The following is a 14,837-nucleotide window of genomic DNA, read 5'->3' on the forward strand; positions in this document are numbered from 1 at the left end:
CTACCGGCTCTGTTCTGGTCAGGAGGACAGCCGGGAACCGCTGAGACACCAGGCCGGTTTCCTGTCTGCGGGTCAGGATGTGACCCCGGCCCCCTCCCGGAATCCAGGCTCCGGCCTGGCCCCTCGGGGGCCCGGAGATCGTGCCCCTGGCGGCGGGGCCCCCGCTCTGTCCGCCAACCTCCCCGGCGTGCGCACACGCTGCCTGCCCCGAACCCCAGACCTCGGCCACCTACACAGGAAACCGGGCTCGGAGGGGGCGCGGGAGGACAGGAGGGTCGGGGTTGCGGGCCTGCTCGGCTCCAAGCTCCTGCCTCCTGCCTCCCGCCTCCAGACCGCAGCCCTCGCCCCCTCTCGGGCACCCCCATCCCCAGGGTGCTACTCAGCACCCTGGTCCCAGCCAGCTCAGCACCCGGCACAGGTGGGCACGAGCCGGCCTTTAGGAAGAGGAGCGCGGGGCGGGGAGATGGCTCAAAGGGCGGGGGGCCCCAGGACCCCAGCTCCTCCTGAGCACTGATGCGAGTAAGCCCCAAGCACTGAGCCAGGTTTCACCCACCCCCAAGGAAAGACCAGCGAAGGGTCTGACGGGGAAGCGCGAGGGAGCATGTGTGCGGATGCCCATGTATGTGCGTGCATGTCTGCGTGTGCGTGGTATGCGCACGCATGTGAAGCACCCCCCACCCCCCCAGCAGCCTCCGCTGCCCCTCAGAAAATGGGAAAATGGGTCTGTGGGGGCTGGAGTGATCGCACTGCAGGGGGGGGTGTTTGCCTTGCACGCGGCCCAACCCGGGTTCGATTCCCAGCATCCCATAGGGTCCCCTGAGCACCTCCAGGAGTAACGCCTGAGTGTATGAGCCAGGAGTACCCCCTGTGCATTGCCGGGTGTGACTCCCCCCCAAAAAAAATTGAACTTAAAAAAAATAGAAAGAAAGAAAATGGGTGTGGCCTCTGCCTGGCTTCCCTGGAGGCCCTGACCTCAGAGGCACCAATGGGCACCAGAGTGCATGCTGCCAAGAAGGGTGGGTGACAGGCTGACAGGCCACCAGGTCCCCACTGCTGCTCCAGGCAGCCTGACACAGCTCTGTCACAGCCCCCCAGCCCACCAAGCTCGCTCCCAGCACCTCCTCCACACTCCCTTCTCACAGCTCAGGGGTGGGGGCCAGGCCCGGTGTCCACACGACAGAAACCCACGTTCAGGTTCCAGGCCGCTCGGCTCACTTCACGCGTGCATGCATTTGTGCATTGGATGCGTTTGTGCATGCATGCATCCAAGCATCATTCAGTCGTGAGTATCTTCATTTGCGCCGCTGGAACGTGCATTTATTCATGCACGCATCTGAGCGTGCATGAATTCGAACATGCATTCATTTTCACAGGTGCATGCATTCATTCTTTATTTAGCGGACTCTGGAATATACTCACCCTGGCCAGAATCTGTTTTTTTTTTTTTTTCCAGAAAGACCCCGGACCCAAAAAACGTGTGTCCCGGGGCTGGGTGGGGCTGGGTGCATGGAGGGGTCCCGAGACGGACCCTGTCACCCTGGTGGCCCCAGCACTGCTGGCCTGAGCACTGAATCTTCAGGGTCCTCCTGCCAGGCCAAGTATCACTGCAAGTACCCCTTAGGGCCCCCTAAGACGGCTTGGAGGGACCCCAAACATGCATCTGTAAGGAGGCCTCCTACATGGGAGATGCAGCATGAGGGTCCAGCCAAGGACAGGTGGGGGCTACAATCCCAATCCCCACCGATGGGCAGCCCTGGGAGATCTGCAGGAGATGCAGACGGGGACGACCCCAGCTACAACACCCTGTCCCTGCCCTGTCCTGCAGCCCCGGGGACGTCCCTATCTCCCCAGCCCTGGTCCAGGGGCACCCCAGTTCTGCCTACACCAACCTTCCAGGACCCCATCGGGGCACTCCCCAGGGCTTCCTACCGACCCCCTTTCCCTCAGGGGCTGCCCTTCAGCCTCACCCATGGTGCCCTGATGCCCCCCGAGCAACTGGGCACCCCTCCCTGGTGCCCCCCTGGGCACCTGGGCCCCACCTGTTCCACACACCTGCTGCTCATGGGTCCTTGCCTAAGGGGTGGCGCCCCTTTCTCTGCCTGGCCCAACGTCGAGGGATGGTGCCGGGGGCCCAGATTCTCCAAGGGGGCCCAAGATCTGAGCAGGCACAGCGAGCTGTGTGTGTGTGTGGCGGGGGCGGGGGCTTGCTGTCCCCACAACCCCCAAACTTGAACTAATGACAATAGTGACAAAACCATGAAACCACACGCCCTGTGCTGGGCGATCTGCCATTCTGCCATTTGGAGATTATCGGGGCCTACAGTCATGGGGCCAGGCAGGGCGGTGGGAGCAAGCCCCCCGATACTGGTGGTCTGGGCACCGTCTTATCACTGCGCAAATGGTGGGTCAGCCATGACTTCACCCTCAGCCGAATCCCCCACATCGCGACCACGACCGGCCGGTGTTCCCTCGGAGTCCAGGGGGAACTGCGGCCTTGGCAGGGTGCCACCTCTCCAGGCCTGCCTCAGTTTCTCCCTCTGGGAAAGGGGGTAGTGACAGACTGCCCAATGGAAGACAGGAAACGCCCCTCACGGTATGGCGGAGCTGGAGTGTCGCAGTAGGATGCCATGGTCAGGCCGGAGCCATCTGACCGAGGCACAGACGTGTGACAGGGCCACTCGACTTCTCAAAGTCACAGCCACCTCAAGGGGCTCCCCGTCACTGGGGGTGTTAAGCCATTGCCCACCCGACACTCGTCCTCTTGCTCACTGGCTGAACCCAGACCCAGGTTCCACATTGCACGGGAAGCTCGGCCCAAGCTGTCCCTGCGATGTCATCACTCTCAGTCCTCCCCTGCAGGGACCCTCGAGGAAGGCGCCCTGCCCCTCAGGACTCACCGCTGAGAAGTCCAGGAAGAAGACGTGCATTTCCAGAGAAGCATTGGAGACCCGGGCCACGCAGCCTTCGGTCACTTGGCTCGTGACATACGTCACCTCGCTCTCCGCAGGGTCCACGGGATGAAGGTCACAATGGACTGTTTCGCCAAGACCTGGGTGGGGCCACAGAGGAAAGACGAGTAGTGAGACCAGGTGGGGGGTGGGGGGCAGCGACATCCCCAGTCTCCCGGACAGTGAAAGTGGGTAGCCCCTCAGGCCGGCAGCAGTCAGCCACGGGCACTCTGCACCCTGTGCTCATACTGAGAAGCCAGGCAGGGCCAGAGGGCCAACTGGGGCACTGGTTTAGTCACGCCTGAGCCCTCACAAGTGTGTCTGTGTGTGGCCACCCCTGGCTGTACTCAGGGGTTACCCCTGGTGGGCTCGAGGAACCCTGTGGGAAACTGGGGATCAAACTTGGGTCAGCTGCCTGCAGGGCTAGCATCCTGCCTGCTGTTCAGTCTGTCCAGCTCTGTTCTGGTCTAGTTTGTTTTGGGATCACACTCAGCACTACTTGGGAGCTACTCCCCGCACAGTGCTCAGGGATCACGCACTCCCAGCAGTGCTGGGGGGGTTCGAACCAGCGCCTCGGAGAGGCCAAGGGTGTACTCAGCAGGCTGAGACGTCTCTCTGGGTCCCCACCCCGAGCGTGTTGTTCTATTGTTTGCTTTTGGGGGGACCACACCCAGCAAGGGCTCAGGGGGGATTCCTCCTAGCTCTGGGCTCAGGGATCCCTCCTGGCGAAGCTCAGGGGACCCTAGGTGGTGCCGGAGATCGAACCTGGGTCAGCCGTGCACCTGGCAAACACCCTACCCTCTGTACCATCCCTCCAGCCCACCCAACCCCGGCAAGTATTTTGAAAGAACGACTAGAACATGGGACACGCGTGCCCTTAGAAAGTTTCCCTTGTTTATCTGATGCTGGAATTGAATAGGGCAGAGTGTGTGTGTGTGTGTGTGTGTGTGTGTGTGTGTGTGTGTTTACTCCTCCTTCGTGACTTCCCTGTCTGTGCCCGGGTACAAGCCGTCCAGGCGGGCTGACCCCCCTGGAAGGAAGGGGACAAGAGGGACCTGGAGGAGTGGGCATGAGTGGGGCCCTTCCCGCATCCCCAGATGGCAGGAGCCAGGGGGCACCGACTCTGGGGGCTGGCGGCAGAGGAGGCAGAGGAGGCCGTGGAGGCCAGCCCCACAGCCTGCCCAGAAGCACAGGTCCTGAGGGAAGGGAATGGAATTTCACCCTGACCGGGCAAGGAGGAAGAGGAAATGAGGCCCCTACACCTCGTCCTTAGGAATGTGCCGGGGCTGGGGGCGGGGGGGGGGGGGCAGGATGGGGGGGGGGCCACTCCGGAGGAGGGAAGGACACAGCGAAGGGGAGACTGTTTGGAAGTTAGTGTCTCCATCTTGTCGCGCTCACTTCCTGTTTTCCTGGAGATCAAAGATGGGTGCGGAGGGCCCGGCCACACGTCCAGCCGACGCCAGCCCCCGGGGGAGGCACACAGGGAGGCTTCGCCCCCCCCACCCCCCACTCCCCCACCCCCGTCTCGACTGTCCTGCCTGGCTGGACACAGCCCCCCCCCCCCCCCCAGGTGAGGCAGGTTGGACGTGGCCGCCGCGGGCCTTGGCCTTGGCCTGGCCATGCCAGGGTTGGGGAGGGCAGGGACCCTAAATGAGGCCTGACACCCGGTTTTGCCACCTGGGTTTCCTCCCTTTCCTCCCTTGAGGACAGGAACCCACAGCCCTGCATGTATTGGGGAGAACCGACCCGTCGGGATTCTCTCCCCATAACGGGCGGGGGTGGGTGGTGAAGGAACGCGGAGACACCTGCAGGTGTGGGACCCCTGAGGGAGGTGTCAGGGGGTCTCAGGCTGGCAGATGCTATGCTGCCCCTTCTCAGCTGACAGGTCTGCAGGCATCAGGGTGCTGGCGGGAGACGTTGGGGGAGGGTCCCCCCTGCCCAACATCCCCACCCCCCACCCCCCATGGCCCAGGCTCCAGCCTTCAGATCACACAGTGCCTTCCTTGGACTTTCCCTGACCCCCTCCCCAGACTTCCAGGAACCCCAGTTCCTCCCCGACGGCGGGGGCCGCCCCGGCCACCTCCTCCTTGCCGTCAGCTGGCGGGAGAGGCCACGGGCCTGGCCATTATGTAATGATCAGATAACGGCCATGCTGGGAGATCAGATAAGAGGCCCATTTATTTTGGGGCCTTTTCGGATCCTGGCTGCCCCCGCCCCGCAGACGAGAATGGGGAGACAGGGAGTGTGACGCCCGGGCCTGTCTCCCGGAGCCGGAGGCGGGCCCACGCGGCCGAAAACAATCCGCTGGCACCAAGGGCAACGCCGGGCCTCTCGGGACCGGGCTAGAGGAGGCGCCACTGTGGCCTGGGTGACAGGGCCCGAGTGAGGGGCCCCAGTCGCCTTCCCCTGGGGCCTCCCGCTTCCTCCTCGCCCCGCCTGGCCGCCCGGCCACAACCCCTTGCCTTGGGGGTCCACAGAGGATGATGGTGGGGAGGAAGAGCGGCCAGCCCCCAGCAAACGCCTCCCTTCTCCGCCCCAGAGCTCCCTTTTGTGTTTTTGGTCTGGGGGCCACACCTGGAGATGCTCAGGGCTGACTCCTGGCAGTGCTCGGTGTGTGTGGGGGGGACCAACTGGGAGGCCGGGGATGGATCCCAGGTTGGTCACGCGCGGCAAACGCCCTCCTGGCAATGCGCTCTTTCTCAGACTTCTCAGTTCCCCTCATGCTCGCAGGGAGCCGGGTCTGAGCACTGCAAGATGCTCTTTATACCCGGACGATGTGAGGCTTGGGAGAGAGCGTTGGCCAGAGGTCGCCCAGCTGTGTGGGTGGGACTGATCAGTGAGTGGCCACAGAGGGGTCGCGATGGGCTGAGATTTCATTCTGACCACTGACTTCTTCCAAAGGGACTTTTCAAAGTGAGTCCCCCCCAGTCCCCTTGGCTCGTTTTACTTGGTGTATATGGGGGTGGGGGCATTTGGTCCATTGCTGGCCGTGCTTAAGGGACCCTACGGTGATGGGGCCCCCCTGTGCGAAGCTTGCACTCTGGCCCGCTGACCCTCTCCCGGGCCTGTTTGATCGTTTCTGTCTTGTTTTGGTTGCCTGGGCTTATTTTAGGGTTCACTCATCACCTCCCGGGTCTCCCAGGGACTGGAGCATAGTCCGGCGGGGAGAGCCCGTGATCTGTATGTGATGGACCCAGAATGTCCCCCCACGCCCTCCAGGAGTGATCCAGGAGGGCTGCTGGGTGTGGCCCCCCAAACCAAAACTGGATCTCCCAGTTTCCACCCCTCAGTCACAGCCCCCAGGAAGGCTTCACCCAACTTTCCTGTCATCTGCCATCTGTACTCCACTCTGTGAAAAGGACCGTGATGGGGGGGCCCCAGGGAGCACTCAGGGGCTGACACAGGCTCTATACACAGGGGGCCTGGGGTCCCTGCCTGAAGCTGCAGCCGGCCCCCCTCCCTCCGACTGGGAACTAGCCGCAAAGTCAGAAAGCGTAAAGGACAGGGGCGGAGAGGCCCTGGGGCCTCCTGGTGTCCTCTGAAGAATAGGGTGGGGGTGCTCCCACGCCCCTGCCTCAGGTGAAGGCTTCCTGAGTGCCAGCCCCATAAGCGGGGCCCCAGGGCTGAGCAGCCTCGGGGGTGCAAGGTACACACAGAACTGGCACCCACTGTCCTGACACTTCATGCCCAGTCCCTGGGGGCACGTGAGCCTCTCCTCAAGCACATCTCGAGCCCCACTTCTGCCGTTTCTGACCCCAGATCCCAGCCAACTTCTATTCAGCCTTCAAAGCCCCACTGCTGGGGCTGGAGCAATAGCACCGCGGGGAGGGCATTTGCCTTGCATGCAGCCGATATGGGTTGATTCCCAGCATCCCTGAGCACTGCTAGGAGTAATTCCTGAGTGCAGGGCCAGGAATAACCCCCGTGCATTGCCGGGTGTGACCCAAAAAGAAAAAAACAAACAAAAAAAACAACCCACTGCTCAGAGTCTCAACAGAACGGAGCCCGCCCCTCCTTCTTGGGGTCTCCAGTGTCTGAATGTCCTTCTAGAACAGCTGCTCTCAAGCAGTCCCGTCTGTCCACCCTGCGGGCACCGGCACATTCTTCCGGGACAGGAGCACGGTGGAGACCGCTGTGTCCCCCAAGCACCTGACCCAGATGTGGGTGGATGTGGATGGCGCTGCAGACTGTCCCCTTGGGCCTGCTGGCTCCCCTGCCTCAATTCCCCCCACCGTTCCGTGAGTCAGCCGCCCTGTGCGTCGGGGAATGAGCGTGAGAGGCTGAGTGGGCAGCTCCCCAGCAGGGGTCCGTCTGGGAGTCTGGAAGGCAGGGCAGGGCACTGTCCCCGCCAGGTCCCAGAGGTACGTTCTGGCTGGGAGGGACAGCCTAGGTGCGGAGAAGGCACCAAGGGCCCGGGGCAAGCAGATCTGGTCACCAGTTCTCATCACCTCCCAGTGGCATCACCATGGCCTGGTCAGGGCACCGGGCCAGCCACCGGGGCAGGGGCCGTGACGGGCCTTTTAAATTTTTATTTATTTTTTCTTTTTGGGTCACACCCGGCGATGCTCAGGGGTTGCTTCTGACTCTGCACTCAGGAATCACTCCTGGCAGTGCTCAGGGGACCAGATGGAATGCTGGGAATCGAACCTGGGTCGGCCACGTGCAAGGCAAACACCCTTCCCGCTGTGCTATCGCTCCAGCCCCAGGGCCTGCTTTCTTGACCTCTGCAGAGGGTCTGTACCTGTGACACGCCCACAACAGGGTCTGAATAAATGTTGGGGGCCATCCACTACACCCTGACCCTCCCCACAGCCTCAGAGAACCCCCTTCTGCCCCTGCCACGGCAGCCTGGCGTCCAGGGGTCAGCTCTGTGAGCTGCAGGCCCCAGACCCCCAACCACGGGGGAAGATGCTGGTGAGGGAGCAGACGGCCTGGGCAGAGATCTGGACCTGCCTCTTGCCCCAGCTTCGGTTTTTTTTTTTTTTCCTTTTTCCTTTTAAGATTTTATTATCGACACACTCTGAGACAGATCTTTACAAAGCTGTTCATAAGTTGGGTTTCGGTCATACACTGTCCCAGCACCCATCCCCCCCACCAGAGCACATTTCCCAGCACCAGCGTCCCCAGGATCCCTCCCATCACCTCCATTCCAGCTTCAGTTTTCTCATCCGTAAAATGGGTCTAGAGAAAGAGTCGCCCTCTGCCCCCAGGACACAGGAGAGGGGATCCCGCCTGCCCACAGGAAGCCCGCGGGGACCCAGCTGTGACTGTCTCTCCCTCTGCTCCTCATTTTGTGTCACCTTCAGTCCGGCCTCATCCCTGTGGCCACTGGTCCCAGGACCCGCCTTCCCTGCTCATCCTGGCCCCTGGTCCAGCCTCTTTCCCTCTGGCGAATGCACAGCTGCCCCAGAATAAAGCCTCTGAGATCTGGAGCATCTGTTTCGTGGGTCCCTCCTGGCTCTGTGCTCAGGGGTCACTCCTGGTGTGGTTCAGGGCAGCAGAGGGGGTGCCAGGGATCGAATCTGGGCCAGGGCTGCGTGTGAGACAAGAGCCCTACCCCCCATTCTACCTCTCTGGCCCAAGAAATGGGTATTTGTCATCTCTGCCCAGCACCACTGCCCCTTTCTAGAAAGTTCCTCACCCCCACCCTCAGGCTGGAAGCAGAGGGTAGGCGGCGGGGGGCTGAGAGTTCCAAATCAAGACTCGGCCCCCCACCCCTGCCCTCCACCTTCTTTAATCCTAGCTGTCCGGTGAACCCCAGCACCCCCCACCCCGGGCATCCATCCAACCAGAATAACCCCCCAATACAGGGAAAAGTCTCGAAAATGTGTGCCAAGGTGGCATTTGTAACTAAAAAAAGGGGCGGCCACCAAAACAGTCGACAGGAGGGGATTCACAAGGAGAGAACATTCCAGAATTGCCCTGGGGTGGTTATGGAGCCCACATGCCGCCAACACAGGAAGTTTGGAGACCTGAGAAGAATATGCAAGTTCCCAAATATCGACCCCCTTTGCATTCTAGAGCTGTGGGAGCTGGAGCCATAGTGCAGTGGAGAGGGGCGCTTGCCTGGCAGGTGACCAACTTGGGTTCGGTCCCCAGCACCCCATATGGTTGCCCCAGGTATGCCAGGAGTGATCCCTGAGTGCAGAGAGCCAGGAGAAAGCCCTGAGCATGGTTGGGTGTGGCCCCCAAACCAAACCAACCCAAACCCCAAAAATCTCGGCTGCAGAAAGAGTACAGGGGTGAAGGGGTGAAGGCACTTGCTGTGCATGTGGCTGAACCCCGATTTCTGAACATGGCTGGGTCAGTCCTGCCGTCCCTGCACCCTGTGACCCCCAACGTCACAGGGTCTGAGGGGCACCACGACCCCAAGCCCCAGCGCTGAATCGCCAATCTGCCTGGCTGAGAATCACCGAGGAACCTTGGGTGTCCTGAGCACTGCTTGGGAGACACCCCTAGCACCCACAACGTGCAAAGAAAAAAAATTCCCTGGGAGGGAATTTCCCCTCTTATCGGTGCGGAGCAGGGCCTGAAGAAAAGCCGTGGTGAGGCTACGTTGAAAACACCTCCCCAAGTTTGTTCTTTTAAAAAAAAAAAAAAGGCCAACATCGGGGCTGGAGTGACAGTTAAGATGATAAAATACTGGTCTTGCACTGGCGGACCTGGGTGTGAATCCTGGCACCCCACAGGGTCACCCTGAACCCTGCCAGGTGTGACCCCTGAGCACAGAGCCAGGAGGAGCAATCCCTGAACACCAGCAGGTGTGGCCCCCAAACAACTGTCACTGTCACTGTCCACCCACTGTTCATCGATTTGCTCCAGTGGGCCCAGTAACGTCTCCATTGTGACACTTGTGACTGTGTTTGGCATATCAAATACGTCACGGGGAGCTTGCCAGTCTTTGCCGCGTGCGGGCGAGATACTCTCGGTAGCTTGCCGGGCTCTCCAAGAGGGGCAGAGGAATTGAACCTGGGTCGGCGAGGTTGGCCGCGTGTGCTATCGCTCCAGCCCAAACAACAACAAAGTAAAACTAGGGGCCAGGTGGCTAACTGCGCATGCCTAGCAGGCATGGGGTCCTCAGTTTGACCCCTAGCGCCGTAGAGGGTGACCCCAGGGAAGCCCCAGCACCGCTGCACAGGTGGGATGAGCCACCAGGCCTGAGTCACCAGGCAGGGCACTGCTGGGAGGGGACCTGAGATGTGCTGGAAGAGAGTGAGAGCGAGCGAGCGAGTGAGTGAGCGAGCGCGTGTGCGCGCGCACGAGAGAGAGAGAGAGAGAGAGCGCGCATCTGGCAGCCGCCTGCCCTGCGAGCAGCTGACCCTTGGGCATCCCATGGGGTCCCCCAAGTCTGCCACCAGTGAGCCCTGAGCACTGCTGGGGATGGCCCGTCAGTTAACAAAAGGGAAAGAAAAACAGTGTGGACCCTTGGAAAACAGCCTCACCGGAGATCACCCTTTCTTCTTGAAGAGGTGGAACCCCTGCTGTTGGGGCACCGAACATGCCCCCCAACATCTGCTCGCAACAGGCCAGGCACTGCCCAGTGCCCACCGCAGGGCTCTCTGCTCACCGAGACCGAGCGCCTGGACACTCGGGTTTGCTGGGCTTGGGGTGGGCCAGGGTCCCTCCTGGTACAGTGCTGGGGGGCTCCTGATCAGGGACCCACTCAAGGCCTGAGGGACAGCCTGGGAAACCGCTGCCACGTCTGGGATGGGCACTCGGGGCCTCACCCAGGCCCGAAGGTGCGTTAGGTTTTTGCTACAAAACCAGGGCCCACAGCTGGCAGTGCTCAGGAGCGGCTTCTGACTCGGTGCTCGGGGAGCCCAGGTGGTTCTGGGGACTCAACCAGGGCTGGTCATGCCAAGGCACACACCACACCCTGTACTCTCTCTTCACCCTGGACCACACGTGTTTATTTTTTGGTGGGGGGGGAGTGGGGGCGTGTGTGCTCAGGGCCTGCTCCTGGCTCTGTGCTCAGGGATTATGCCAGAGGGGGCTTGGGAGACCATACACCGTGCCAGAGTTCAAACCCGGGTTGGCTTTACCCACTGAACGATCGCTCCAGCCCCGGGACGACGTGTCTTGACTGAACTGGGCCACCAGCTATGCGGCCCGACCTCAGGAGACCACAGGCAGCCGCAGCTTCTGGAAGGTTCTGCCTCGCTGTGTGGAACCTGTGCTCACGTGGTGACCTGAGCTCACCACGTCCCCATCAGGAACGAGGGTCCCCTCCCACCCCCTTGGCCCACCGCAGAGACCTGGACCCACACCTGAGCCCACACACTAGGGGTCCTCCTTGGGCTCCTGCTGCCCAGACGGTCAGTTAGCTGGGCCGGGTGGCATGCTGGAGAGCCGCCAAATCATTGACATGTTCCCTACCCCGCTGTTCCTACCCTGCTCATGGGAGCAGACCCCTCGAGGTTCAGGGTGTTCAAATCAGCCAGAATCAGACATTTCATTTCATAAACTTCCAAGGAAGTCAAGCGTGTTTTCTTCTTTGTTTTTGGGCACAACCAGCAGTGCTCAGGGGTTACTCTTGGCTATGTGTTTAGGGATCACTCCTGATGATGCTGGGGCGGGGGGGCGGCATATGGGATGCCAGAGATCGAACCTGGGTCGGTCGCATGCAAGGCTAGAGCCCTCCCTGCTGTCCTAAGGCTCCAGCCTCCATTGATTGATTTTTTTGGGGGGGTAGGGGGCAACCCAGCGATACCCAGGGGTTACTCCTGGCTCTGCACTCAGGAATTACTCCTGGCACTTCTTGGGGGACCATATAGGATGCCGGGGACTGAACCCGGGTCGGCTGCGTGCAAGGCAAATGCCCTCTCGGCTGTGCTCCAGCCCCCAGTGATGGATTCTTAAAGGCAGTGAACATTAAGCTCACATTCTCCACTTACTCTTCATTCTGTCATTGTCTGTGCTCCTGAGACTATCACACTGATCGGTGGGGTGTCAGCACCAGATAAGGGGGTGCACCGTGATCTGCCGGGTGAGAACATTTCACTCCCCCCATGAAAATTGACAAAAGCTACCCCGCCCTGGTTACTAATGATTTATCTGTGCGTCACGGCCTTCCAGCCCCTAGAAACCAGACCCCGAAGGGCCGAGATGCTTCTCTGAGTGAGTTATCTCACCCAGAAATGGGGGGCGGGCAGGAGAAAGTCCCCTCTCCTCCCCCTTCCCCGTCCAGTGGGCCGCATGCCAGCCACCTTGAAGGCCCACAGAGAGAGGGCCCAGAGGGGCACGGGGACCCTACGTGGTTGGGAGCGAACATTTCCCTGAGCCACAGGCTGGGGGTCAAATCCCTGCGCAGCATCAGACTCAGTTTCCTGCCTGCCTTGAGCCGCTAGCGTTAGTGGCGAGGGAGCGAGGATTTTTAAAGGCTGAGGGTAGGGTAGGGGGCGTCCGGCAGCAACCCCCCCCACCAACTGCCTCCAGAGTCCCTGGGAGTTCCTGAAGGCAGCAGCCAGTGAAGGGGACCCAGGGGTCGCCCTGGGGCCTGGGGGAGATGGGGCAGGGCCCAGCGAGACCCACCGTGAAGGCCACAAGGGGCTGGCAGGCCTCAGTCCCACGGCGGGCCAGTTCCAGGGAGCAGCTGAGACCAGAAGACACGTTGGAAGAAGCCCCCCCAGGTGGAAGAACGGCCCCCGCAGCACCCCAAGCCCGGGCCTGAACCCCGAACTCTTTCTTTCTTTCTTTCTTTCTTTCTTTCTTTCTTTCTTTCTTTCTTTCTTTCTTTCTTTCTTTCTTTTTCGGTCACACCCGGCTTTGCACAGGGGTTACTCCTGGCTCTGCACTCAGGAATGACTCCTGGCAGTGCTCGGGGGGACCATATGGGATGCTGGGAATCGAACCCGGGTCGGCCGCGTGCCAGGCAAACGCCATCCCCGCTGTGCTATCGCTCCAGCCCCCCCTGAACCCTTCTTGAGACAGAGCGAAGTGGGGGTTCCGGGAGGGGAGGGGGCGTCGGACGGGACGGTGAACATACATGCACCAGAAGCACCGGGGACTAGCAGACTGACTCCCTGCCCGCCAAAGCCCGCTCAGCTCGGAGCCCGGGGGCCGCCCTGCCCTGAGCCTGGAACCACCTTCCGCAGCTGGAAAACGGCCCAGAAATGGCAGGCGACTCGCCCAGGCCCGCACAGCACATGGGGACCCAAGCTTCTTGGGGGCCAACAAGGAGGGGTGCTGAGCGGGAAGAGAGAAAGTAAATGCAACTTTCCTGGGGAGCTGGAGGGTCTGGGGGCCAGGCTGGGGCCAGCCACACCGCTGGGCAGAGCTCAGGCGACAAGCAGGGTGGGGGGGCAGGGATCTGGGGGGGGGGGCGTCGCGATATCCCCGGCTGGTCCCTGAGCACCTACCTGTGTGGCCGAGGCTGTAGAGGGCCAGCAACAGGGTCAGCAGCGGGGGGTGCGGGCGTCGGTCCATGCTGTCCAGCCGGGCGCGGCGTGCGGGGCCCTATCCGGTGTCCAGGGGCAGGGCCGCGGGTGGGCGCGGGGGCCGGCGTGGGCTCTCGTGGGGACCCAAGGGGAGCAGGCGGCCGGAGTGGCGGCGTCCCTGCTCCAGCCTTCTGAGGTGGCGGCCGAGGGGTCAGGAGAAGTGGGCACCGGGGCACGGGGCCAGGCCGGGGGGTGGTGGTGCGGCCGGTGGGGAGGGGGGCTGGATGGGCGGGGCGGCCGGCTCCTGTGGACAGTGGCAGCTGCTGCGGGGACTGTCGGGGTCCGTGGGTGCAGCTGGAGGCTGGGGTCTGAGCGGCAGCGGTGGGAGCTTCGGGCTCATCCAGCCGGGCCAGAGGCGGCAGGAAATGCGCTTCCTTAGAGAAGGGGCCGGGCCAGGCGGCCTGCCAGGCGGGGAGAGGAAGTGCCACGGGCTTTGTCGCTGGGTGGGGGGCCCTGGGCCGGGGTGGGGGGGTGGGAGGGTCCAGGCTCCGGCTTCATCGCCCCACACACCCTCCCCTCTCATCCCTTCCCGCCAGGGCTGGTGGTATGCGGGGGCTGGGGGGCACAGACCAACGCTGTCACTGAAATTCTCTCTTGGGGACTTCTGGGGCCCGGGTCTGGCCGGGGACTGTGGGTAGCGCTGAGCCCAGCCTGGCAGATGAGCCCCCACCACGGGCTAAGAGCTGGTGATGATGGAGCTGGGGTATGCCCTGGGGTATACCCTGGGACAGGAGGGAAACTGAGGCTGGTGATGAGCAAGGGTTATGTCCACCCAGGCACGGACTGGCCTCGAGAACCAGGGGGGCAGCCCGGGCCACACACGCTTGTCCCTGGGGGGTGGGGGTCGACATCTTCCGGTTCAAAAGGCGCAACTTGGGGTCATCTCTAAGGCACTTCTGCAGCCCAGGGGTGACTGAGAAGCCTGTACCCCAACTCGCAGCTGGGGGACCCTCTCCCTCTGCCTTTCTCCCTTCCTCTTTCCGGCCCCCCCATCTCTCTTTCTCCTCCCCCACCCACCCAGGCACTCCCCTGATCAGCTCTGAATCTATACCCCACCCAGGTCTCCCGCTGACCGAAGAGTTGGGGCTCCTTGAAGTTAAGGTAACCCCCAGCTGCACAATGGAGACCCAGGGCTGCCTGGACCCCAGCTTAGCTCTTTCTGAACTTGGGAGGCACAGATGTCACGGGTCTCGGGGGACCCTCATAGGAGGCCCGTCCCAAGGCCCCACCCCTCACTGCACCCACCCCTTTATGCAGGAACCCCTGGTATTAAGAGAAGAACTGGGGGCTCCAGAGAGAGAAGACCCTCCAGCCAGCCTCCAAGAGCCTGGGCCCACCAAGACTTTAGAGAGGCCGTCCCATTCCCTGCAGCGGTCACCCCACCCCGTGCGTGGGGGTGCTGGCTCCTGCTGGGGGTCCCCATACAGACCCCAGCGGGCGCCCTGCCCTTGGG

General features: G+C 62.1%; 1 protein-coding gene across 1 annotated transcript in view; it reads right to left on the reverse strand.

Annotated features, from left to right (window-relative positions):
• Nucleotides 1–13,664, reverse strand: part of ENG (endoglin) — a 35,494-nt gene extending 21,830 nt beyond the window's left edge. Inside the window, exons 1-2 of the mRNA XM_056108785.1 lie at nt 13,307–13,664; nt 2,898–3,049 (exon numbers count right to left, since the gene is read on the reverse strand). Of these exons, the coding sequence (XP_055964760.1) occupies nt 2,898–3,049; nt 13,307–13,373 (219 nt within the window). The 5' untranslated portion in view covers nt 13,374–13,664. The remainder of the gene's footprint in view (nt 1–2,897; nt 3,050–13,306) is intronic.
• Between the last annotated feature and the right edge of the window lie 1,173 nt (nt 13,665–14,837).

The sequence above is a fragment of the Sorex fumeus genome, unplaced genomic scaffold, assembly GCF_029834395.1.
Source record: "Sorex fumeus unplaced genomic scaffold, SorFum_2.1 ptg000233l, whole genome shotgun sequence".
NCBI lineage: Eukaryota > Metazoa > Chordata > Mammalia > Eulipotyphla > Soricidae > Sorex > Sorex fumeus.